Below are 25154 nucleotides of genomic sequence, written 5' to 3'. Positions count from 1 at the left end.
CCTGTCAAGTAGGCTGCTGGGGAGGCTCAGTCCCTGCCTGCTCTACTCATCAGCCATCAGCCTGCCTGCGAGGGGCTTGTCAAATTCATCTTTCTATCCATAGCAAGTGAAGTTGATGTGTTTTTTGCTTGTATATGTTTGGTTGGTTGGTTGTTTTCCGTGTGTTGAGGGAGAGCTGTTTATAAACATGGGAAGTAGATTCTCAACAGCAAACTTCATCCCTGGCTTTACTCTACCAACCATTTTGTAGCTTGGTGACTTAACATAGGTTTTTTTTTTAAATTATTATAAGAATTTGAATGTTTTCTTTTCACTTTTGCCATATAATTATGTTTATCTTTGAACTATATCTTATATCTTTGCTGCAGCAAACTCCCTAGATTATTTTTATAAGATGATTTGGGTTGGAAGAAACCTTAAAAATCACCTAGTTCCAAGCCCCTAAAGCTTCAACTTTAGGCTGAACTGTCCAAAATAGTTTGAGGGAGAGCAAGGACTTTGTCTCATCTGTATTGTAGTTTACATTAAGTTGTCTTAAGGAATCTTGAAATGCAAGTGAAGAATCAACAGAGGTTCTGGGAGACTTGTGTGGTTTTACATACCTGCCTGAAAAAAGCAAGAGAATTTAAAAAAAAGGAGTGTCTGGAAAGCAGTTACATCCACAGTTTTTCCTTTCTCTCTGTAGCTGGCTTTCCTGTTCCTTCTTAGGAAAGGTCAGAAATTACAGGTAGCTGTTGAATGCATTGTATTATGGAGAAGAATTACACTTTCTATGTTTTTTTTATTGTAGCTTATATTTGTGTGAGGCACCGTATATGCTGAGAAAGTGTAAATTTAGATGGCAGTGAAAGCTAAACTTTTCTCCCATTGTGGGAGATGGGGTTGTTTAGCCTAGAGAAAAGGAGGCTCAGGGGGGATGTTATCACTCTCTACAGCTGACTGAAAGGAGGCTGCAGTGAGGTGAGGTTACTCTTTCCCTGGTAACAAGCAATAGGACAAGGGGGAATGGCTTCAAGTTGCACCAGTGGTTGGGTATTAGGAAAAACTTTGTCACAAAAAGATTGTCAAGCATTGAAACAGGCTGTCCAGGGAATCCTCATCCCTGGAGGTTATTAAAAGATATGTAGTTGTGATGCTTAGGGACATATTTTATTGGTGGCCTTAGCAGATCTGGGTTAGTAGTTGGACTTGGTGGCCTTAGAAGTCTTTTCCAACCTTAATCATGACCACATGACTCTAGAATATAAAGCCTCTACTGGGTGTGTTGGCTAGAAGGTATCCCCCAATAAAAGTCATCATGCCATTATCTGTGTTATAGGTAGTGCAAACTAAAATTATGTTCCATTTGTGCTGTGAAAAATGCATTTGACACACTTTTTGTTAGCAGCTTAGGAAATACAGTATGAAGTTTGGGCCTCTCTGACCATCTGCTCTCTCAAATCCTTCAGTATCCTGTTAGGTTTCTGCATCTTCTGGCAATGATTCTTGAGTGTTTGCCTTTTCAGTAACAAACCTAATTGCTTGTGTGTTTCATTTCTTCCTTTTGTCTTTTACAAAGTCATTCAGGAACAATCCTTACTTTTCTAATGTCTTTATTATTATCTTGTTGCCCATTTTTCATCCTTTCCATTGAGGAAAATATCTTCATGCCTCTTAATTGTATCTTTTCTTTTTCTTCTGTATCCTCCACTGCCAGGAGATGTTTGGAACAGACCACTAGTATCCTTGGTGGCTGGTTTTGTCTCATAACAGCTTTATGGTTTTGCATTCATTTTCTTGTATAATTAAGCATCTGATTCTTTTGACTGTCATGAAAACATGATCAGAGGCATTCTCCATAAGCCTGCAACAGTTCTGCCCAAACTCACATGGAGTTGATGAACTATTAACCATCTTATGATTTTCTATGTCAATTATGTCTGCTTATTGCTGAGGAAGATTTGGATATATAAGAAAAATACTGTGTAAAGCACTAATATGCTTTGTATAGCACTGGAAGAGATACTACCCAAGGGTTAAATTAACTTTAGTACATAAAAGCAGACTTGTTTAGATTTTTAAGTTTCTTCTTAAGCACTACCCTTCCACAAAAAGACTCATGGCATAGTGGTATTTTTCATTATAAAGGCATTATTTCCAAGGTGCCAACATTACTCCAGCCTGACAGAAGGAAATATAGATGCCAGTATATACATTTCACCTGTTGGGGATGGGGAAAGTGTCTTTATTACTATTTTTGCAGATGTGTTTATGTGATCTGGAAAGTTAATTTACCAATCCAGTCACTGTTTGTATCATGTATATATTGTGGTAGGGGAATTAAGCAAAGGCATAAGGTCTGAGTATCCTGTATTTGGGGAACTCGACCAGCACTGACTGTGTCAGGATCCACAGGCCACCTAATCAGATAAATGTTTCAAGAGGAAAAAAAAAATGCCACATAAAGAATGGTAATGTTTAGGCAGCTTACAATATCCATTTTGAATACTGTGATAAAACTGATGAAGGGAAATAGCTGATACACCTTTCCTGTTTTGGTGGTTATTTCATTGTGTGCAGAGCTAGATGTGATGATTAATTTACAGCAAGAAATCTTCACCTTAGAAAAGTTGCTACTATACAACCCATGTTTCCTGGAGATAGGGCCACAGAAATAAATACTTCTTAAAATAATATTTTTTCCTGAAATCAAATGCAGCCCTAGAAAAGCTGTTTGATCAATTCTGACCAAGATAGGTAGATGTGAATTTGAAATGGGCAGAAATCATGAATTTGTAGATGACACTGGATCTTCATCCCATTTTGCCAGGGTCTGACTATCTTAACTGTTCTTCTTGGATCTTTCTATACTAGTGCCATAAGTAGATAGCTCTTGCTTCCTTTCAGAAGTGAGCTGGCAATGTTTTGCATAGCTGACATATTTTTTTCAGTATAGAGAACACCTTGAAATATTTCTGAAGGCTGGGAAGAGCCGTTAACAATTTATGATTTTCATCTGGAATATTTTGAACAGCCACAATCTTGGGCTGAAATTTGAGTTGTGTCCTTGTTGATCAGGAAAAGCAAGTCAATTTACTTGCCCTGTAAAATGTGCATAAATATGTGCAATCCGTACTGAATTTGGTGGGATTGCAGGATAACTTGCTCTGGAGGTATGAGAAGGTCCTTGATCCAAGGTCAGACAGGGCTGCTTAGGTCTGTGCCTCCACAGTGCTGGAACCCCCCAGAGAAGAGCAGAGCTGGCACAGCCACCCTGGGCAGCCCACACCTCTGCCTCCCTGGCTCCTTGTCCTTGTGCACCACCTGAACCCTGCTAAATTCCATGAAGTTCTTGTTGGCCTGTTCTCCAGCCTGTTCTGACCTCTGCCAACAGCAGCCCTGGCTCCCAGGCTGGATTTCCTTCCCCTACCCCAAACTGGCTGGTTACAAGCTGGGTAAGGTTGCACTGCATCATATTCTTCAGGTGTCACCTGCTTTTGACCCAGGTGTAACTGGTTTTCAGCTGCTGGGAATCAGTCCCATCCTTTTGCCCTAATTCCAGGATATTCTGGTGGTAGAGGTAATGATGCAGACTTAGCCCTTGATCCATGCAGCAACTGTGTATCTGATTAATCCATGTAAATACTCTTCAGTGACCGGGCTCTCTGACTTTGGAAAGTGCAGTTTCACCGTGGCCACAGTAATGAGCTGCAGCAGTGGAGACCTTCAGCTTCTCTAACTGGAGAGAGGAGAGGGGAGGGGAAAGGAAGAGCGGGCCTTTTGTCAAAGCTGATGGCCTGAGGATGGGGAAAGTATTTATTGTCAGTACCCAACATTTTTGAAAAGTCAAATTGCCCTCCACTTCATGAATTTGGGGGCAGCATCAAGCTCTAGTAAGTTTCTCATTAACTGGGAAACTCTCGTAGCTTTTGTAGCTTATTTGTGTTTTTACTTACTGTTATTAGCCATTTAACTTAAGTTGGTAATGGCCCCAAATCGACTAATAATGCATGGCTCACTGTTTCATTTTTTTTCTTAAGGAAAAAAACTGCAATAAAAAAAGCATTTAAAAGTGATTGCTTCAATCAAGTACAAGTAAATAAAAGTAAATATGATTAAAGAAACATTGCACTTAGAAAATACATCTGAAATTTTGCCTTTCAATGCCAGTCTGCCATTCATCTCACCACTATAACTTCTTACCACCAAGGATACTGTCTTATCACTTCCAATTCCCTGGTAGGGAAGCAGGATTGTGGGATGAATTTAGACTAATTTTGCAAGGGAGAGAAACTTCAAGAAGGTTGTTGTTGCTTTTTTAAGTTGTTGTTCCTATCTTAAAAGACGTGCTCGATAGACCTGGATATACTGACAATTTCCATTTAACAAAGTGGCCAAAACTTTGTTACTGGCTTTAGCAGCAGAATAAAACTTAGAAGCGTGGGGGAGATTGAGGTTCAAAATGTGTGAAAGTATCTTATTTCATTTTTGTGTGTTAATCATGCTCTGAAACAGCAACTTGAATCACCTTGATGTTAATCACTTCCTGTGTCTGTATTGTAATGCATAACACTGCTTATTATTGTACTGCTTACTTTTTTATTTGCCTTGCCCCTGCTGAGATTGGGAACTTCACTAGCAGCATGCTATGGAGTGCCAGGTACCTAAAAACAAGTAGGACATACAGTCCATGCCATGAATAATTTATAATCTAATCAGAAGCCAAACTTACCAAATCATTTCTTAAAGAATAGTAGGAAAAAGAGAACAAAAGCACGATTGTATTGTGTAGGTGCAGGAGCTGAACTGTTCACACTGTTCAGCTTGGGAGCTCTTGGAAACTGTAGCAAGTCATAAGTAGACTAAGAAAAAAAAATGACACTGAGTGGGATGAGTCTACGTATACTACTATTCTTCATAATAGTAGTATTTCCACAAATTGCTTTCTTTTTGCCTTCCCTTCTGTGACATTATTCAAATTGTGCATGAACTTCAGAGGCTGCTACTAATTCTTCAATTTCTTTATACAACTCTTCAATGCTTTTCTGTTTTAAGTGAAAATATTTGAATTTTCTTTCTGGTTATTGTCAGTAATGAACAATGACCTGAGTTCTTCCACACTACCTTATAATGTGATGTGTTTCTCTTTTAATGGGTGTTTAATTAACACAAAACATCTTTGTGATCTGGTTCTTAAAAAAATAGCTGACAGTGACTCTCCTTAGATAAAAAAACAGAATAGACCATCACTGATTTATCCACCATAGAGATTTGAGAAAAAAATAGATATCCAAACTGCTGAAATAATAGGTTGTCTGAAGAAACATCATCTATCTCTTCTGCTATTGATAAGGAAATACTTTTTCCCTGCATCTGTTAAAGAGTCCATCTGACTTTTTTATATTAAGTGTTGAAGAAGACAGCCTTGGAGAAATGCAGTGGTTTTGAGTGACAGGCTGTAGGCTTCATTTTTTTTTCTGAAATGCAGATCTTGGTAACAGTTGCTAAGTTGTAAGGTAGAGGCTGTATGGCTTGCTCTTTAGACTGCTCTTTTGTTTGGAACTGGATGACTTGGACAGTTCAAGACTTCTGTCTTGTTTATGTATACAGACATCAATGACAAGTGGCATAAGTTGAAAAAGATTTTTGGTTACTAACATAAATTGTGTGTAATTTCATAATACTGTACCTCAGTACTATATTTTCTTTTCTTTTTCCACTTAGTCCTGTAGTTAGTGGGAATGTGTGGTTGGTTCACCCACTAGTAACTGAGAGCTGGAGGAAGAAGGAGTTCAACAATATCCTAACTGATGCTTTCAAAGCAGATATTTTCAGGAAAAACTATTTAAATGCCCACAGAACATACTCAAATCCTAGTTTACCTGGGATGGAAAATAAAAAATAATAAGAAAAAGATTATTCAAACCCCTCCATATGATAAGGAAATAGCATTTTCTTGCATATCTATTTTGTTTTCTATACTTTTGGTGGTAGACAGCTGGAGTTGAGTGAATGAGTCTAAAACTGAGCTAAAACTGATGTACTCTGGCTGGTTCAAGGTAGAATGAATGCTGTTATTTGGGTAACTATATGGGCAAGATTTTGAACCACCCTTTTTTCTATTTCCCTGAACTAGATTATTTCATTTGGCTGCAATTAAACAGACTTTTGGTTACAGTAAGTGCAAGGAAAGTGCTCTTTGTGGGAAGGGCCATACATTTTTCTTGCCTTCTTAGTTTTTCATTGGTCAAGGAAGGGGTCTCAGGATACTTCTGTGCTGCACCAAAAAGTTTGTTTTGCTTGTAGCTGTACTGGTGAGATGGCCAGGTAAGAAGCAGGCTGTAGATATTGGCTAATATAATATACTAACTGAATTATATTAATATAGGAAATATGCAGGTAAACTCTTCCTTCCTGAAGATCTTCCTTCAGGTTTCTCTGCCTTATCACTCTGGTGTCTTCTAAAATGAACAATTCAATAGTTAATGCACTGTATCCTAGCTCTCAGAAACTAATAGTAAAATATTCTGGTATCTCCAGGTTTTTAGTAAATTCATAATTTTAGCAGTACATTACTGTTAACAAAGAGAGATATTTCAATTATATTCAGTTAACAAAGAGAGGTACACCTGACAAATGAGTAAAATGTGTCTTGTTATCATGGATTAGTTTCACATGTCATACAATCATTTTTCAAATGATTTTTTTTTAATGCAGATGTCAAAGCATAAGGGCTGCTGTTCTTATTAGTTATTTCTTACATGAAATAGTCTCTTTTTTCTTGTGTACTTGTGCATTAAATAAAATGTGCAGTAATAGAATAAGTGTAGAAAATACTTCACCTGCAAATTTCCTGTTCTCTTTAGTTACCTTTTAATTATAATTCTTGTTACAGAATTAATAGGATAATTGATTCCTTTTAAAATGAGTAACAGAATGAAGCACTGTGCAGAGTCTGTCCCTGGTTAATAAATGATGCCCAGAACGGCATATGATGAATATTAGTTGCATAGTTTAATACAGTCCTAAGGAGGCTTACAAGCTACTGTGAGGAATAGAAAATATAAGAATAGAAGTTTATCTGTAACTTAACACATGAGGGAATAATACTTAGCATTTCTGTAAGGCTTTCCATTTGAGAAGTTTAAAGTGCTTTGCAGTACAAAAGATGAATTAATTCTCAGAATAGGCCTTGAGATTTTTATTTTTTCTTACTTCCTTTTCTTTTATGCAAATGCTAGATTGTTTTTTTATATTTTAATTTGTCCTTGTGGGCAAGAAATGAATTATTTGTAAGATATTTAAATGCTGAAGAGTAGCAGGATTTTGCTCGCATATCCCTTTAATGCAGATCATTAAATACAGAACCCTATAAAGTATTCCATGATATGGTGCACACATTTAATATTAAGGGAAAATCCTGTAATCCAGTTTGGCTACCTTAGTTCTGCCTTTGCTGTGGTAGGAGGCATGGGTATTTCCCCCAGTTTGTGTCTGGCAGTGCCCTGCTCTGTGGGTTGTGGGGAGTCCTTCGTTCCCATCACAGTGCACAAGGAAGCTGTGAGCACCTAAATGTTCTCCAAACGCCCGTGTGCTGCTTCATGGAAAACAGGGACTGGGAATCCATGTTGCTGGCCCGTAAACTAATGCTGAAGTCTCATTTGTGGCTTTTCTTGGCTGGGTGGAAGTCCCATCAGGAAGCACTCACAGGAACCCCTCCAGCCTGCCAGGGCTTCAGAGCATGGTTATCATCCACCTGCTAAATGAGAAATGGTGACACTTCGGCAGTGCCTGTTACACAAACATTGACACTGTGTGGTTTGCTTTTAACTCAGGGTGATGCCATTAGGAAATGAGGTTATTAACACCAAAAATCTGTCAAGCTCCTGATTTGCAGTAATCTTCCTGCTGACAGATAAGAAGTGATTATTTATGTGAAGGTTCATAGTGACAGGATTTATTTTACATGTCTCGAAGGAAAAAAACCAGTTTTCTGTTGCCAGTAGAGAAAGGGAGTCTGTCATTTCTGTCAGATTCAAGAGAAAAAAAAATAAACAGTATCAACTGAGATGAACCTTTATACATTTGAGATTATTTCTTCAGCTTTGTATCTGAAGTAAGCAATAGTAACAGAAAATAGCTTAAAATAAAATTCAACTATAATTGCTAATTTTTAGCTTGCAAATAAACTCGAGACACAATTCTATGTACAGAAAACAGTGATCTGGATATAAACCAGTTTTTACTAGTTTTCTAGTGAACCTTGGTGTTTGGTTTAAAAATTAAGTTTTTGTTTTATGGAAAGTTGCTTATAGTGAATTCTGTCAGCAGTCCGGCATAACAGTAGACAGAATAACTGAAGGAGCCTAAAGCAGACATGGACCATTGTTAGTCAGATCTGCATGTTTGCTTAGATAAGGTTATGAACTAATCAGTGAAGAAGTAACTACAGTAGAACGCCTTACATTTTTACCTAGAATTTCCACTATAGAGCAAGTCTGAACACACTGTGAATACTGATAAAAATTACTTAAAAAAAAAAGTCAAGGTAGTTATTAGTGATCAAAATATTTCCAGATGGAAAAGACACTGAAATGTGTTAGGATTGCATGCAGAACTGCAAGAAAAGATTAAAATGAAAGGTTTAAAGCATTACCAAAGCAATAACAGTGAATATTGACAAAGGTAACAAAGATCATGCTCAAAAGCAAGGGAAAATGTCAAATGAATTTGCAATCTAGTTGTGCTTACTAATCCTAGAAAAAGCATTATGTATTGAAATAAAGAGAAAATTAACCTATTACTTCATGTTTTCTAGTTGTATATTATTCAAGAGAAGCTCAATAAACTCAGTTAATAACTTGTATTTCTTTAAAGCGCAATGTTACAATCATTATGAAAATGGTGAAACACAAATGTAATACTTTTGATAACTAAAGAAACAAAGGCTGTGTATTTCTAAAAATTACTCACTGTGGTAATCAGTAGATTCAGTAAGAGCATATTAAACAAAGCTTTCATATATGCAGCACAGCCTTTTGAAAGTGATAGTGAATCAGCTGAAGGTGGATCATACAGTTTTTCACAGAGAAATCCTAATTGGTGGCAATTCAATAATTTCAAAGGTAGTATTGCTTTTGCTAATAATAAATTCTTATAATGATTTTTTTCTGCTGTGCTGCAATTTGGTTGGTTCTCAGTGGCTGTGAACAGGTTATGCAGAATAGTTTACAGAGTAGTTAGCTTGTTGGTGAACAGTAGTGGGAACAGAAAGTAAGAATATAAGGCTTTCTATAACTTGAGGTTTTGCTAACGTTGATGTAATATTTCATTGGGGCAAAGAAACCAGAAGGTTGAATTGTGGCCACGAACTTCCTGTGCTGACGAGACACTGTGGTGGGTCAAAGGGCCAGCAGCCAAGCATCCACACAGCTGCTGGCCCAGGTGGGCTGCAGGAGGGAACAGGAAGCATGAAAGCCAGAGAGCTGGTGGGTCAAGATAAAGCCCATTTATTAGGTGAAAGAAGGAGGGGACAGAGACAAATGGTGTGAAGGCAGTCACTCATATCCTCCCACAGTCAGACTGACGCCCAGTCACTGAACAGCAGCCACCTTGGAAAGCTGCTCTTTCTTCCTCTGCCCCAGTTTTTGTTGCTGAACATGATGTTAACATGGTAGGAAATAACCCCTTGACCAACTGGAGTCAGCTCTCCCAGCTGTCCCCCTCCTCAACCTTACAGCCACCTCCTCCATTCTCCCTCTCAGGAGGAGTGGAAAAGGGGCAGGAGCTGGAAAAAGAGAAAGCCTTGCTGTTTTACAAGTGCTGTTCAGCAACAGCCAAAACACTGTTGTGTTATCAGCGTTATTTCAGGCACCAGTTCAAAACACCATATGGGCTGCAGTGATGGATGCTAACTCCATCCCAGCCAGACCCAGAACAGTCCTCAGCCATGCAAGTTGATTTTTTCAGGAGGAAAGTTCAAGTGGAATGCCTGTTGAGGTTTCTCACTAATTTTAGGGACTTCCTTACCCTTGCTGATACTCTGGAAAAATTATGTTTTAGTTCCAGCAGCAAGGAGAGAAGATGCAGGGAGAGTAGCCTGAGTGAACATGTAGTTCTGGTAAGGAGTTTAAAAGGTAAGAATAAGTTAAATGTGTAGAAAGATCAGTGTAAAGTGAGAAAGAAAAGATTATTTAAGCCAGGGATGGGAGTTCATAGAGACTATATAAACTGTTACATTTTCTTCAGAGGTTTGTTGCAGGGGGAGGTTTGATTTGGAAGGGAGTTGTTTGGGGTTTTTTTTTCTCTTCATTTCTTGAACTTTCTGTTACCTTAGTCTTCTGCCTTCCTCCTCTGTTGGCAAGACTTAAATGGCTCTGTTGAAGGTCAGGATGGTACTATTTCATGCAATTAATCCTTTTTCTCCTTTAATATCCCAGTTCTAAAAGGTGCTTTAATTCTTTTCCTGACATCCTCTTTTGCATCTCCCCCACTTGTATGTAACCGCTAAAAATAAACCTTATTAAGTTATTATTTTCACTCCACCTGGTACTGCAAGGGTTTCCATCTAAACACCACTCTTACTCTGCTGATTCAGCATCGCTGTTGTTTTCTGTCAATGTTTGAATAGAGCTGTATTTTGCAAATTTCAAGTGACTTATATGTCCTCTCTAGGTGTTGTGTTAGAGTGCTTTGAAAGGTGACAGTAACTAAAATACCAACAAATGGGAGTGCATTATCATCATCTTTTAGTTGGCCAATATTATGGCTGTAGGAAGGGGTTTTATTTATTCTCTGCTTTCACAGAGAAAGAGCTGTTAGTCTGTTCTAGAGTTTGAGGTTCAATGAACCTTTCTGGGCTCCCCAGTTCAAGAAAGACAAGGAGTTACTGGAGAGTGTCTAGCAAAAGGCTACGAAGATGATGAGGGACTGAAGCATCTCACTGCTATGAGGAAAGGCTAAGGGCCTGTTGAACCTGAAGAAGAGACAACTGAGATAGGATTTTATCAATGCATACAAATATCTTAAGGTCAAGACAGGGTCAGGCTTTTCAGTGGTGCCCAGGAGCAAGATAAGTTGCAGTGGGCACAAACAGACACACAGGAAGTTCCATCTAAATGTGAGGGAAAAACATCTCTACTGTGAGAGTGTCAGAGCACTGGAACAAGCTGCTGGTTGTGGATTCTCCTTCTCTAGAGATATTCAAAACCTGCCTGGACAAAATCCTGTGCAACCTGCTGTGGGTGAACCTGCTTTAGCACAGAGGCTGGAGGTGGTTGATCTCCAGATTGTCTCTCCTTTCCTATCCCAACCATTCTGGGATTCTTTTTTTTTAGTATGTAGTGAAACTGGAAGAACTGAGGGATGCTTCTATGCAAATATAACTGCCTGTTAACATCCTGGAAGGTTAATATGTAATTATTTAAAATAATTGTGTTAGTTATACTGTAGAGGAGATTGAGAGTATCAGGAATCATTTAGTCAAAAGCTGTTGGAGTCTCCCTCACTGGGAATTTCTCTTTTTAACATCATCAGTAGTGTTGTGTTGATATACCAGATGTTCTCAGGAACTGTGATCTTTAGAAATTTCAAGTGATCAACAGCACTTGTACAAGTAGTCAGAGATGTGATCAAAAGACTCTTGAATTACCAAAAAAAAATCAGGAGGCAATGATTTCGTGATATCCCGTGCAAACAAAAAGGTGAAGACTGCAAAGATAGATGGATTTCTCAAAAAAACCTGTTAAAATTAATTCCCGAAATACCAGTACTAGGAGCTTTGCCTAAGCAAAGAATTACCTTGGTGAGCTGGGTCAATTAAAATTGCTCCTCAATATTTTAGAACCTTTTCATTCTTACATAGAAAATGAAGCTATTTACAGAGAGGAAGTTAATGTAGCGGGAAACTCAATATGGTTTTGTAATTTCCACAGTAGAGTATTTCTGATGTACTGAATCCTAGAAATTGAGACTTCTTGATAGGTCAGATGCCCAAGGTGGCTTGTGTAGCAAGGCAGTGTTGATTAAGGTAGGGTTCTTTGGCTGCTGTGTCTGCGGGCTCTTTGCCCAGTCACACAGTAACACTACGAGCTAATAACTTCTTTGTAAAGAGCCATTCACGGTTGTGTCTGGTTGGAATGACTCGTTTCTTTTGAAACACTAGAGGGCTCACTGACTGCTTTTGGAGCTACCTTTTGCTTTCAGTGTATGTCCATAAATCTCCAAATGTCTGAGCAAGGATGTCCTTTCTTAGGAGTAAATTTGCTCACTAACCTCAGTGGTTTTGTCTAAATCTAGGCTTTCTGGAAGAGTTCTGAAGAATACTTTGATTAGCCAAAAGAGATGAATTTGATCTGCTCAGTGAATTCTGGTAGGGTTTTTCATACTGGAATATTTCCTTAAGTTTAGGCAGAGCAGTGCTTTTTGGTTTATTGTTTGTTTGTTTGGGGGTTTTGTTGTTTTTTTTTTTTCTTGTCTGCTTGGCTTGTGGAATCCACACATTGTAATTTCCTAGGAAGCAATTAGATAAGTGTACCTGAGTAGTTAGCAGAATGGGAGGAAATTTTTGTCAAAAAACCCCAACAACCCATCTGATGTTCATTGGCATACAATAATAAATATTATTAGAAGGTAGTGGTCTACTGTCTGGGTTATCTTCCTGGGTTGTCTTACTAGCTAGGGGGTGATGAGCTATAGGGTAATCAGAGTGCTTTCTGCTACCAAGTCATGCATACATTTATGATACAATATCATTGAAGTGTCAATCCATGGGGAAAAACTAAAGGAAAGTGATTACATCTAGAACATCTTGTAGCATCACACACTTTGTGACTATTGTGGCTGGACTGAACCAGTCTGGAGCTGTTCCTGCCTTTCCCTCTTGGTAACTGATACCCGTGACAATCTGATTTGGGGAATCTGACAAGACAAAATTGAGACTCAAAACAAGAATATCACTTGCAGAAGTTTCTGTTTCCTGAACTGACTTGGTTTGGGAATAGATGACCACTGCATTTCTTATGCAAGAGGAGGAGCATAGGTGTGCTAGGAGAAAAAGGAGGGAAAAAGGGAAGAACAATGTTGGTAGTGGCTTGAGCAATTATAATGTTGTTATAGTACTACATCTTTAGGCCCTTTGATTCAGGCCACTTAATTACAAGTTTAGTTTATTTAAATTTTTTAAAAAAAGCCCTTTTGTGTGGTGTGCCCTGATTAAGATTAAGCAAATGAAAAGATTCTGATGTGATTGCATGAGGAAATAAGCTTTGACAAAGCTTAAGATTTAGCTTCCCGAAATCTCTGGCAGTTTGTATGTTGATATCTAAAGCAGAGCTTGCAGGTCTGGGATATGATGGCAGAGCAGAATAAGTCTTTCTTGTACAACAGGCAAACTACCAGAAAATTTCAATTGGTAAATTAGAAAATATGCTGTGGACAAATGATTGGTTTCATGCAGTCTTGATCCTTGTACCAGGGACTGAGAAGAGCCCATAGTCATAAAGCCTGCCAGTTGGCTGCCTATTACCAGTTCTGCTTTGAGACCAAAAGCCCCATCTTGGGAGAGCTCCTAAGCCATTCTGCAATGAAGTCAAGCAACAGAAACAGCTCCTGCTGGTCTCAGACCATGGATGGCAGCAATTCCATCCCACATATCACTGCTATCCATGGCCCAAGACCATTTCCACAGGGCCTCTGACTTGCCTTTCGGCTGAGATCTGACACCAGGCTAATCTTTTGCTTGAAAATGCTCACATATTAAGTGCCATTGCCAATTTTTGTATTTGTAAAGCTGGACCTGTAGTGTAGATTAACATCTGTGAATTTTCCTGCAGGATAGATGTGCAATTTTTTTTCCCATTAATAGTGGAGAAATGTTTATTCTCAAGAGTATGGCAGTATTCTAAAAAATCTGTTGTCATTTGTTGTAGTATGGCTTAATGCAGATTTTTAATTGACATAATTTCTCTGAGATTTGAGCAAAGGAAAGAGGAAAGGAGAAAGTGCAGGATTACTATTATCAGCATGTCCCAAGGCTGCTGCTTTTAAATTTAGGATTATAACTGTTATTTAACAAAATTATCCTTGACACACAAGGCCTCAAGAAGAGATCTAAAAGCAAGGACAGAGCAGTGTTGTCATCTGACAGCCTGAAGCACTATCTCTGAAAAGGTCTGAAATTGTCACTTTTTGTCTAGATGATGACCTCTGGCATTTCCAGCACTACTCTGCCTTGTGGAAGAGGGGAGGAAGAACAGCAAGGTGGCAAAATCTTTCTTTCTGTTACATAAAGCAATGCTGCTTGTGGTGACCTTTAAAGAAGACTATCCCTGAGCAGGTGTTAAAACTGGTGGTTGCCAAGGAGAGGTGTTGGACCTGCTGGAGTGGCAGTGGTTTGTCACCAGGCCTGCAGAGCTGTGTGCATTCTTCTCACCAGATGTTTGGGGAGGGGCAGGTGGGCTCCTGGACATGCACCTGGACCACTGACAAAAGACAGATCACACCAGATATGCCTGGTGATGGTGGTAGAGAGTGTGAGCCTTTCCTGAGTCAACCCACTCCCCTGACTTCCGTGTGGATGCCCCCTGCTCTTACCACAGCACTGCTGTGCTGGGCTCTGCAAGGCTGTTTCCCAAAGCAGTATTTATCTGTGGTGCACCTTTTCTTGTGCAAAATGTGATTTGGTGGTGATATGTTAAGTTGTAAAGGTTTTCGTCTCTTTCTGCAAAATGACATGTGAAAGTAGCTACAGATGCATTTATAGTCGTAAAAGATTGTATTGTACAAACCTCAAAACATTTTCTAGGTGTTCTGCCTGCCCACTTTACCATCCTTCTATTGTTACTAGCTGTGCTGAGTTTGAGCCAGCTCATTTTATGCAAGCAGGTCTCTGCCAGAATCTGAAAACTACTGAAAGCTTTATGTTCACCTTAAAGAATCTAAAGGTTCTAGGGGGAAAACCTTCTTTAAAAATGTTACTTTCCTCAGTTTCTGAGATGTATGCTTAAGGGAAATAAAATCTCAATTGAATTGGTATATGACCCAATGAACTCCCATCCTAAAAATTGATTATTTTTGAGTGTGTCTTGACCATAAGCTTGCAGGTAACAAAAGTGGAGAGGACAGTTGTGTAATTCTTTTAGCAGCCGTCCCACTGCTACCTAGAAAACACTGCCACTGTTATTCTTTATTGAATATTTCATAGATCTATGCAGGAATTTGGTTAAGAATTGTATTAAATATTTTTAATATTGAGAATATTCTCAAGTTGGTGTTTGCTGTGGCTTCTTGCTAAATCAACATCATAATCCTGCTTTGGTTTCCCTACAGATGATGAAGCATGCCTGGGATAATTATAAGCGTTACGCATGGGGATTAAATGAACTGAAACCCATATCTAAGCAAGGACATTCAAGCAATTTATTTGGTGAGTACAGTGTATTTTTGTGCTTAGTGACGTTAGCATAGAACAGTAAATCAGCTGAAAAGCTTATAAGTGATAAACATGCTTTCTTGCTGCTCCCTGTCATGCAGCATGATGTTTCTTGCTTCTGTTATGTGTAAAAAGTAACAGTAAATGTAGGTGCTTTCTATGACTTTTATAGATTAGTGTCTGAATGAGAATAAATGGAGCATGGCATTGCTGCATGATGAAAATACAGTTTTGCTGCAATAAATACTGTCCTGTCTTAAACATTTACTATGGAAATCATTGATGCCACATTCAATAAGCAGGAAACTAAGGGGGAGGGTGTGGAGAAGGGGAAAAATCCTATACAAGGAACAAACAATACTCTCTACACTCATGAAGGTAGCTAAAGCTGTGTGCAGTTCTTCGGAATTTATTTCCATTTCTTATAAATATTTGTTAATTTGTACCAGAGTCCCTTATCAGGCTTTCTTTTTCATTAATATAACTGTTGTTTGCACCTCTAAATATTGTACAGGAGATGTCAAATAAAGCACAAGTTGTTATCAGTGTAGAACAAATATGGGACTGAAAAGTTCTATTAGGAGAGGCACACTGCAGAAATCCAGTGTAATGAGGCAAGACTTCCTCAGTGTCCAAGTGGGACTTGTGGCTGAAGAGAAACAGCATTCTGAGGAAGCATAAATACAGTCCTATGAACTGTCATTATCTTCAGTTTTGCAGAAAAATGAAGAATTAAACTGTTTGACACCAATTTTTCTATTCAAATAACTTGTTTTTCAAACAGAAAGCTGAAAAATTACTATTTCTATAGCTGAGACAAAATCAATACATTATTTTGATTTTAACAGGAACTTACTTTGTTGAATGTTTGCAAAAGATAGCTTGAAGTGGAAACATTTCCTAAAGCAGCCTAAATAGAGCACTTATCAAATCCCCAACTATATTTGGAGGTTGCTTAGAGACAGCAGTTGTGATTACAGAAATAAGTTGGAAAACACACATCTACTTTGATCTTGCTGCACTGCTTGGCTACACCAAGGTAATATAAAAAATGTTAATAAATAATTATTATCTAGTTAGTTATTGGACTTCTTTTTGAGTTCTTGAAACCAGAGTAGTTTGAGTTAACTTCAAGGCTGAGTCATCATGTTTCTTTTTTCCTTCTCTTCTCTGAAAATGAAAACTATTTATTGTCTTCAGGAGAATGATAATTGTGTGATTTAATATGTTTGAGGAACTATTTATTGGAATTCTGTCTTCTTGCAGTACAACAAAATGTCATAAAATTTCTTGAAAATTAAAACTCTTAATGTAGTTTCCTTTGAAATCAGAAGTGGTATATACATTTCTAAGGTTTGAATTAATTGTAATATTGCATGGATTTGCAGAAAAAGCTGGAGATGTATTGACTTGTGAAATTCTTAAGTAGGAATTCTGTGGACATTGCATAAGTTTAAGTCACTTCAGGCACAATTCTCTGTGAAAGAGGACAAGTGTTGAATTGAAAAATAAAACTATTTAAAGGAGTAAGAGGCAGAGTCAGTCTAAATGCAGATCAGTTTCTCATTATGGTCATCTGGTATATGATCTTATTGCTGAGGAGTTTTCCTTAGAAACACCTTCAGTCTTATTGATCTTGGTGCAAATCAAAATAAACATGAGGTCCCTTTCTGCTGAATTGCTTTACAGAATACCACAAAGAGCAGCATATCTGCAAGCAGGTCTGCCTCACCCTTGCCCGAATCCATAGCTACCTTTTGTTCTTTACAAACAAAACCTTGTTTCTGTAAGTGTACTCAGATTTATTAGATCTGATCTCTACCTTCATGTTTGAATTCAACAAATGCCACCTTTTTCATAAAACAATAAAATAGTGATCTGTTTGTGTGTTGGGTTTCTTTCCTTCGTGAAAGGACAGACAAGTTTCCTTATCTTCCTTGTTTCCTATTTTAAAAAAGATTTAAAAAATTGCAAATGGTTGACTGATTTAAGGTAATTCTGAGTTGTATTAGTGGAGAATAGGTTACCTTCAGCTCTGTGTCCTGTGAATTTCCTCCCAACCTTCAGAAATCATGTAAGACCTTCAGTTCACTGTCATCCATCATAACTATCTCCAATTTGCCAAGATTGTCTTTTCTTCTTGCTGCCAGGTCTCAGTTGTTTTAAAAATGCAAGTTTGGAATCATCTTGGTATCAGTAAAATACAGAACATTTCATTAGGCACTGTTTGATCCCTAATGAAACACTTTCCCTCCTTTGAATTAATTGCTGCATTTACATTGCTTTGCAAATACTGGGAGTGGCTGTTATGGGATACTTTTATATCTCACTGTGAGAAACAGAAGAGTCCAGTGCTGTGTGGTGCTTTATGTTGTAAAACTTACAGTACAGCTCTCCTGACACAGAAGGGGAGAGTTGTTTTCAAATTATACTGCTTCTAAGCTTTTTTTTGGAAGTATAGATGCATGACTCCTTTCAATCTCCATTTTGCAGGTAGATTAAAATGACTGCTGTGTCCTGAAGGCAAGTCATAACTGTCATGCTGTGTTTCTCAGAAGGACTAAAATAAGATGGCTTTTGAGAGGTGTAATTACACATGGATGTGGCTTAGGAAATAACATCATGAAATATGGGCACTATACCAGGGCTAGGAGAAGAGGAAAATGGCCATTGAGGTGTTGATAGGAGAAAGGGTAGGGACAACTGGTGGTTCTAATTTTGGGGGAAGGAAAAGAACCCTGCTTTAGCACCTTGTACTAGTGCTAAATTACTAGTAGTAGAGCTAATCTTTAGCTGAAGACTTTTTGCTGAACTTGGAAATTACTTATTTTGTCCTAAACTCAGGCCACGAAAACAAATTGTGAAATCAAGGAACTGCCTTGGTCTTGCTGGTGTTCTGCAGGCAGTGTGTGTGTAAGGGTGTATGTGATAAGCTGAGAAAGCCTTTAGACTGGCAGACTGTAGATATATTTATGTTATGAGCAGAAGGTGCTTTCTCTCACATGTGCATACCAAGAATAATGTACTTTTAGAGAAACACTGAAAGATTTCTCCTTGAAGCCAGTGCCACATACGTGCCTCTGACCATTGGCAATGTCTTTTCAGCACATCCATGCAATGTTTTTATTTCCTTTGTACTTGCCGTGTTAGGTTTTACCATGCTGTAGCAACTATTCGAAAAGACAGAAATATTCTTATTGTTTTAATTGCATGAAGTGTACAACTGTTTCTAGATTAATCAAATAAATTGGAATAGCTCAGCATCTGTTTGCACCATATCTGTCCATTAGCAAGACAGGGCATATCTCCTGGTATGACTTCTTCCATGAGTACTAATTCTTCTCTGACTATTCCTAGTAGAAAGTAGGCCATGAGAAAGTGCTGTTACTTTTTAATTCTTTAACCTTTATCTTTCAGTTCAGTTTACCATTAACAAGGTTAGCTAAAGCAGAGATTTATTAATCTACCTTCCTACTGCAAAAGTGGCAAAATCACAATTTTGCTTTTTTTTCATAGCACACTACCACCAGCCCCTCAAACTAGGGCTATTCCTCTCTAAGCCTTCTGAACTAATTTTAAAACTAATGAGTGTTGCTGTGCTAGCAGAGAACTCTTTCTAAAAGTGTTTTCTGCACTTAAATGACTGTAACTAAAGGGCTTTTTTAATTATCTGAAGCTGTGTTTCATGTGCAGTATTGCCAGTTTGATATTATAACTTGTAGGCATAGTATAATTAATCTCTGCAAGTGAAAAGGGACCTTTTCTGGAGGCAAAAAGGGAAGCATTTAATAAATACTCACAATCTGCAAACCCCAAAGTACTATAATTTAGTAAGATCCTGCTCCTCCCACTTTGAACTGTTTTTTGTCATTTCTTTTATGGAGTGTTGAGGTGTATGAATATTTTTAAAGCCTGCCAAAATTTATATCCAAAACTGTCTTGGCAGTGTATAGCAATGTGTCTTTTCAAACTCTAAGTCTATTAATATAGCCTAGGCAATTAATTGTGCATGTGTTTAATCAATATATTAATTTAAATTGAAAGGACTCAAAATCTTCCCCCCACCCCAGTCTTGTTTGTCTTCACTCTTCCTGCTGTATTCCTAGAAATTTTGTGTTGTGGTATGTGGTGGAAGCAAGCCTGACATCTAGCTCAACTAAATTAACTTGTGTAAAGAATAACATTAGCAGATATGTGGATGAATTACTCAACACAGCATTTTTGAGAGGAGGTCATGTTGCATAACAGTGACAAGTGTATTGTCGTTTTAGATTTCTAAAAAACATTTTTCAGGCTTATTACTGGCCTCTCACAGGAATCTGTTACTGCTGAGGCCACACTCTCAAATTACTCATCCCAACACTGAAAAATCAAATGACCAGAGTGAAATTTGGCAGTGCAAATAAGTTATTTGGGGTAGCTTTGACAATGGCAAACCGCAAACAGTTCCACAAATCCAGAAGGATTTCCCAACAGGCGATAATTGCACTTAGAAATAGAAAATGTTCCTAATTTAAACTGGCTTTTAGTAAAGCAGGAGATATAGTTCTGAGTTAATGCACAGAACGGGCAGGCTTGAGCTCACAGTAAGCAGTAAAGCTTGACAGCTTTCCAGAACAATACGTGGGGGTCCATAAAAAGTGGCATAGATGGGAACAAGGATTTATTGTTCCTTGTGGGGAGTGATATCCTTTGTAAGGAAGGGGTGGAGATAGCAAATTACTAGGCAGCAGGTTCAGACAAAAGAAGGTGGTTCATAACTAAACATGTAGCTGAGCTGCATGGTGCCAGAAGCGTGGTGGATGCCAAAGGCTTCTGCAGGAAGCACAGAGATAAGCAATGAAGGAAAAAATATTTAAACTTTATCAAAGACACCAGAGCTGGCTCTAAAATGCACAGATGTATAAAATACTGGAGATTTGGAAGAGCTTTTTAGAAATATCACTAGATTGTTTAATGTTACATATATGAAAAACTAGATTTGTTAAAAATTGAATTAATTTTTCTTTCCACTCTCTTACCAGGTGTGAATAGTCACTGAAATTAAAAGTGTTAATATTGCTGAGGGTTTGCCAGTACTTGAGTCAAGAGTTTCATGTTTTGGCATAGCACACTTTAATAATTAATCACTCTTGACACTTTAAATTGCTAATGATATTGCATAGGAACCTTTTCAGTGAACTTTAAATAAAGGAAAACACTGTTCTAAGATATGAGTCAGCTTTTGAAGCAACGCTCCAAGAAACCTCCAGCACAAATCAAAATGTTGCTTTAGTCAAACCTGTATGTATTCTCAAATGCCAACTTGGTGTCCAAGGGATGGGAGGAAATTTTAAATTATTAAGTGCACCAACATGCATTGATTCTGAAGTATTCTATTTCTGGCCATATCTAAAAGCCTGGTCTAGACAAGTGAGAACTTATTTTGGCACACGCTTCAAAGGGTTTGGCCATAAGCCAGGTGTGGTTCTTCAACCATATGGCCATATAAGCTCAGTCACAGAGCTGTGCTAATAAGGTTGTCACTCACATCCAGAGCAGTTCTCCCTGCAGTGGCATCCTGGAAACTCATACAAAGTTACTCATCCTCTGATCACTTTTCTTATTCTGCTCTTGCTGCCCAGTCCTGAGATGCTACTGCATTCTCTGACGTAATCTCTTCTTTTATTTGCACGCATGTACACTGGCGCTGTTGGATATTAAAAAACATGCAGTTTAAATGGGCTGACTGTGCATTACCCAGAGGAGATATAGGCTACCTGTGCTTTTAATAAGCTGTTGTGCTTAACAGTCCACAAATCTTGTTAGCAATATGCTCTTTTTTGTTTTTTCTTCCAGATCATTGCTTAAGATTTTAAGTGTTAAACTGGAAAGGAAGTTTGTCAGTGTTTCTCAATAGTCTACTGAAAATTTTGTGTTGACTGATTTCTTTTGCATTCTTTTCAGCTAATAGTAGGCTATTTTATATGTTCTCTATTAATCCCTTGGAGTAAATTATGCTGTCAGTAAAGATGAGTGATAAAAGTAAAGGGTTAACAACAGAAGTAAAGTGGCGCATATATGAGTACATGGTCTGGAGGCTTTGATAGACACTAATAGTTCTTCATTTTGGTAGGCTTTTACATCTAATTATCTCTTTTATCATCAAAATTACTTCCTTTGACTTATGTTTTATGAGTTTCAAGTTCATTTTCTCTGCTTTGAGTATATATATATTTAGTTATCTGCAAAATATATCTGTATTTACCTGAGGTCTATGAATTTTATCCAAGTCTTTTTTGTGATATCTTCCTCCTGCCTAGGGCAACTCTGAAACTCTACCACTGTGTCTGCAACTTGGCTCGCACTCTGTAACGCAGAGTTAGTCAAATTTGTAGCAGTGCTAAAGGTGTATAGGAAAACAGTCCTCTTGTCCAAATATTCTGTGTCATGAGTGTGTACTGTAATTGCTTAGCAATAATCTTTGCTTCTTGTAGACCATGACTGCTGTGTAATTCCTTGGGAATGTTGTGTAGGAACAAACAAGTGATAACCATATTTAATAATTTATGTGCTGTGCTTTGAGAAACATAGCTTATATAGGCTTGTGAAAGGTTTGGTCTTATCCCATAATAAGGAATGTTCATTTAATTTCTTTGCACTCCTTCCCCCAGCCTCACCACTGGTTTGTCTGACTGGTTATTAATGAACTGTTCAGCATCATGATTTCCATACTACTCTCAAATTTAAGTTATTCTGTTGGCTGATTTAGCACAAACTGCAGTTGTTCACAAGTCATAATTCTGGCCTCTAAACTGACTCTTTCTCTATTCTTTTGTCTTTTATCAAGAACTTGGAAGCGCAGCTGTTTGAGACAAACTTGACTAAGTGTCACATTAATTGTTTTATTCCATTTTCTGAGCACTCAGAATAATAGCAGAAATAATTTCAAATAAAGTAAGATCTACTTGAGATTCTAGCATTTTTTTCAAACTGTGCTCTAAGCAGGCCACAAATATGCCAGGTTCAGAGGAAAAAAAATCATAATAAGTAGGTGACTCCAAGGGTGATTTCTCAATAAGTTTTCTCCTTATTTTCTCCTCTTTTACTTCTGACTTAGTGGTGGGTTGCAGCTCAAGTACTAATCCTTAAAATTGAAAGCTTAACTGTTTAGTGGTGGTGTTAGTTGTATTACAAGAGGATTATCACAAAGAATGTCTTTGCATGGTGAGCCTATCACAATCCACTGAAGCAAATCAGATTATCGATGGTTTTTCTGTAAGTAGAGCTCAGTTGTAAAGGTTCACTAGGAACTGCTTTTGTTGTATGGAGTTACCAGACATCTCCAGAGCTTTTGCAGTAGTGATCTTGAGCAGATGTCCTCCAGCAGTTTTCCACTCTCACTTTCTCATAAGCTCAGGAAAAATATAAATTGCTTAGCCAAGTTTAAAGAATACTGTTCCTTTAATATTAGAGAAGGGCAGCCAAGTTCCAAATAAGCTCTTGGAGGATATTATGTTTTTCTTACTAAAGCAGGCTGCAGTTTTATTAGTGGAATATCTGGGGGAAAATGTAGAGGTTCCTTCCTTCAGAGTAGGAAAGTGACATTCCAAAAGTGGCTGGTATAGACAGCTGCTAAAATAGAGAAAATAGCTGATTCTGTTAAATGTACCAAATAACTGTTGTAACAACCTCAAATATTATTTTGTTAAGACAGTGGAAATGGAAAATTATTTTCTACCTGGAACCCTAATTTAAGGAAATTATGTCAATCCTGCTTTACAGAGCTCTCCAATCACCTCTCTGTTTCATGTGGAAACAGAAACCCATGATGGCAGTGAACGCAAGAATTGACTGAGAGTAGATTTCTTTCTTAAATATGAAAAATTGAATTCTGATATTTGATAAGTTTATAAAATTAAGTTTACTTTTTCATCAGGTATTTCAGAGACAAGAGGATAATCAAGTTCCTTAATTAGTTGTAGCTACTATCTTGTTATTCCCCTGGTATAATCAATTCCAGAATGAGTAGTCAGCTATTCACCTGACTCATTAGCCCTGCTGAGGGAGACAGAGATTGGACATAATGACTTTCTCTGTTGATTGCAACCTAAATTATTTTCTAATTCTAAATGTTTCCTTCTGTATCAGAGTCTTCTCTAAAATATAACAGTGGTCTTCCTTTCATTATGAAAACTGCAGGAGCCAAGTTAGGAAATAAAAGTCTTAGTAGAGTGGTCAAAATTGAATTTTTGACATTTTCCCATAAATAGGAATTAAAACTCTTCCTAGACAAAAATGATATTTTGAAAAGGTCAAGGAAAATTTGGAGTAAGCATGGAAAAGTGTTTTGAGTGACTGTGTTTTCTTGAACCCCACTGTCCACATTAACCTTTCAGTACAGGATGATGAACATTTAATCCATTCCAAAGCCAACATACTGGTGATATTTCATCTTGCAGTGTTAGGTCAAGGCTAGCTCTTGCCCATCTCTGTAACAGAGGTAGAAGGGTGCCAGTTTTGCAGACCACCAGTGCCTTGCTCTGAAAACCAGTGCCTTGCAGCCCTTCCTGAGCTGACAAATCCATGTGTGCAGGTTTGTCTTTGCCTCCCCCAATGCTATCTTGTGCAGACTGTACTTCTTAAAGGGCTTTCCTAACTAAAATGGGATCAGTACTCACCAGCTTCTTAAAGCTTTATGATATGTTTGAGTATAAAAACAAAAAAACAGCTGATTGGTTTTGTTCCAAACTGGAAGAAACAGGAATTTCTCAATTACCGAGATTTACTGGGTTTTGTGTCATTTTACGGTGAACTGTTCTGTCAGTGGTTTAAAATGCAAAAATATGGCTGAAAATACAGTGCATTAGAGCAGCTCTTCAAAAGTTCATTAGTGGAAGAAATACTTAAATATTATGATGTTGTGTTGTGGCATGGGAGTCAAAGGGCTGTGAATTACTAGTTACCACTTGAATGCTTATGCACCCAGTTTTTAACTGGATTAATTGAAATTGGATTTTGAAATTAGAATTAATTTAAATTAATTAGATCTAACTGAAAAGTCTTCTGTTGGAAAGTAAATTGCTGGCTCTTCATGTATTTCAGGTAACATACAAGGAGCAACAATCGTGGATGCCCTTGATACACTATACATCATGGAAATGAAAGAGGAGTTCAAGGAAGCCAAGGAGTGGGTTGAAAAAAACTTGGATTTCAATGTGGTAAGGAGCATTGCTGATTAAATTTTAATGCTCTGTTTAGTCTCCAAGTGCCAACTGAGGACTGGGTTCTTGGTATTACAAGCATAATGCAAGGCTAAAGAATTTAGATTATTGATAGATAAAGCAGGAAGCTGAAAGATAGGAAATCTACTGCTCTGCTTATATGCTCTTTTTCAATCAGAGAGATTTAGGTAGATGGAAGGCAATGAGCTGGACTGGAGGAAGGAAAAAGGAAATAGAGTATTTGTCATTATAAAGTAAAAAACAGCCTTTTCAGCTTTTTTGGATAGAAGAATTGGGACCCTTCAAGCATTAATTTTTTCATTATGCAAACCTTTTACATTTTCCCTTTATGAAATCTACAGATTTTAGTTGTGTTTATGGAAAGGTACATGCCATACATACTACTTAGGTTCCTTTGTCTACTCCAGTAAAGTTGAATATTATGAGTTAGGCTGAACTATTGGCACATCTGAACTGCTTTAGTCTTAGGAAACATCAGGTCCTCACATCTGCACATACAAATCACCCTATTAAGTGGCAAA

The 25154-nt window shown here is 37.8% G+C and overlaps 1 protein-coding gene across 1 annotated transcript in view; it reads left to right on the top strand.

The window, feature by feature from the left end:
• The window catches only part of MAN1A1 (mannosidase alpha class 1A member 1), a 140109-nt gene that overhangs the window by 21158 nt on the left and 93797 nt on the right, over positions 1–25154 (top strand). Inside the window, exons 2-3 of the mRNA XM_054628676.2 lie at positions 15307–15403; positions 24494–24609. Of these exons, the coding sequence (XP_054484651.2) occupies positions 15307–15403; positions 24494–24609 (213 nt within the window). The remainder of the gene's footprint in view (positions 1–15306; positions 15404–24493; positions 24610–25154) is intronic.

This window comes from Agelaius phoeniceus, chromosome 3, assembly GCF_051311805.1.
Source record: "Agelaius phoeniceus isolate bAgePho1 chromosome 3, bAgePho1.hap1, whole genome shotgun sequence".
NCBI classification, from domain to species: domain Eukaryota; kingdom Metazoa; phylum Chordata; class Aves; order Passeriformes; family Icteridae; genus Agelaius; species Agelaius phoeniceus.
The sequence above is the reverse complement of the archived record's forward strand: the minus strand, read 5'-3'. Positions and strand labels throughout refer to the sequence as shown.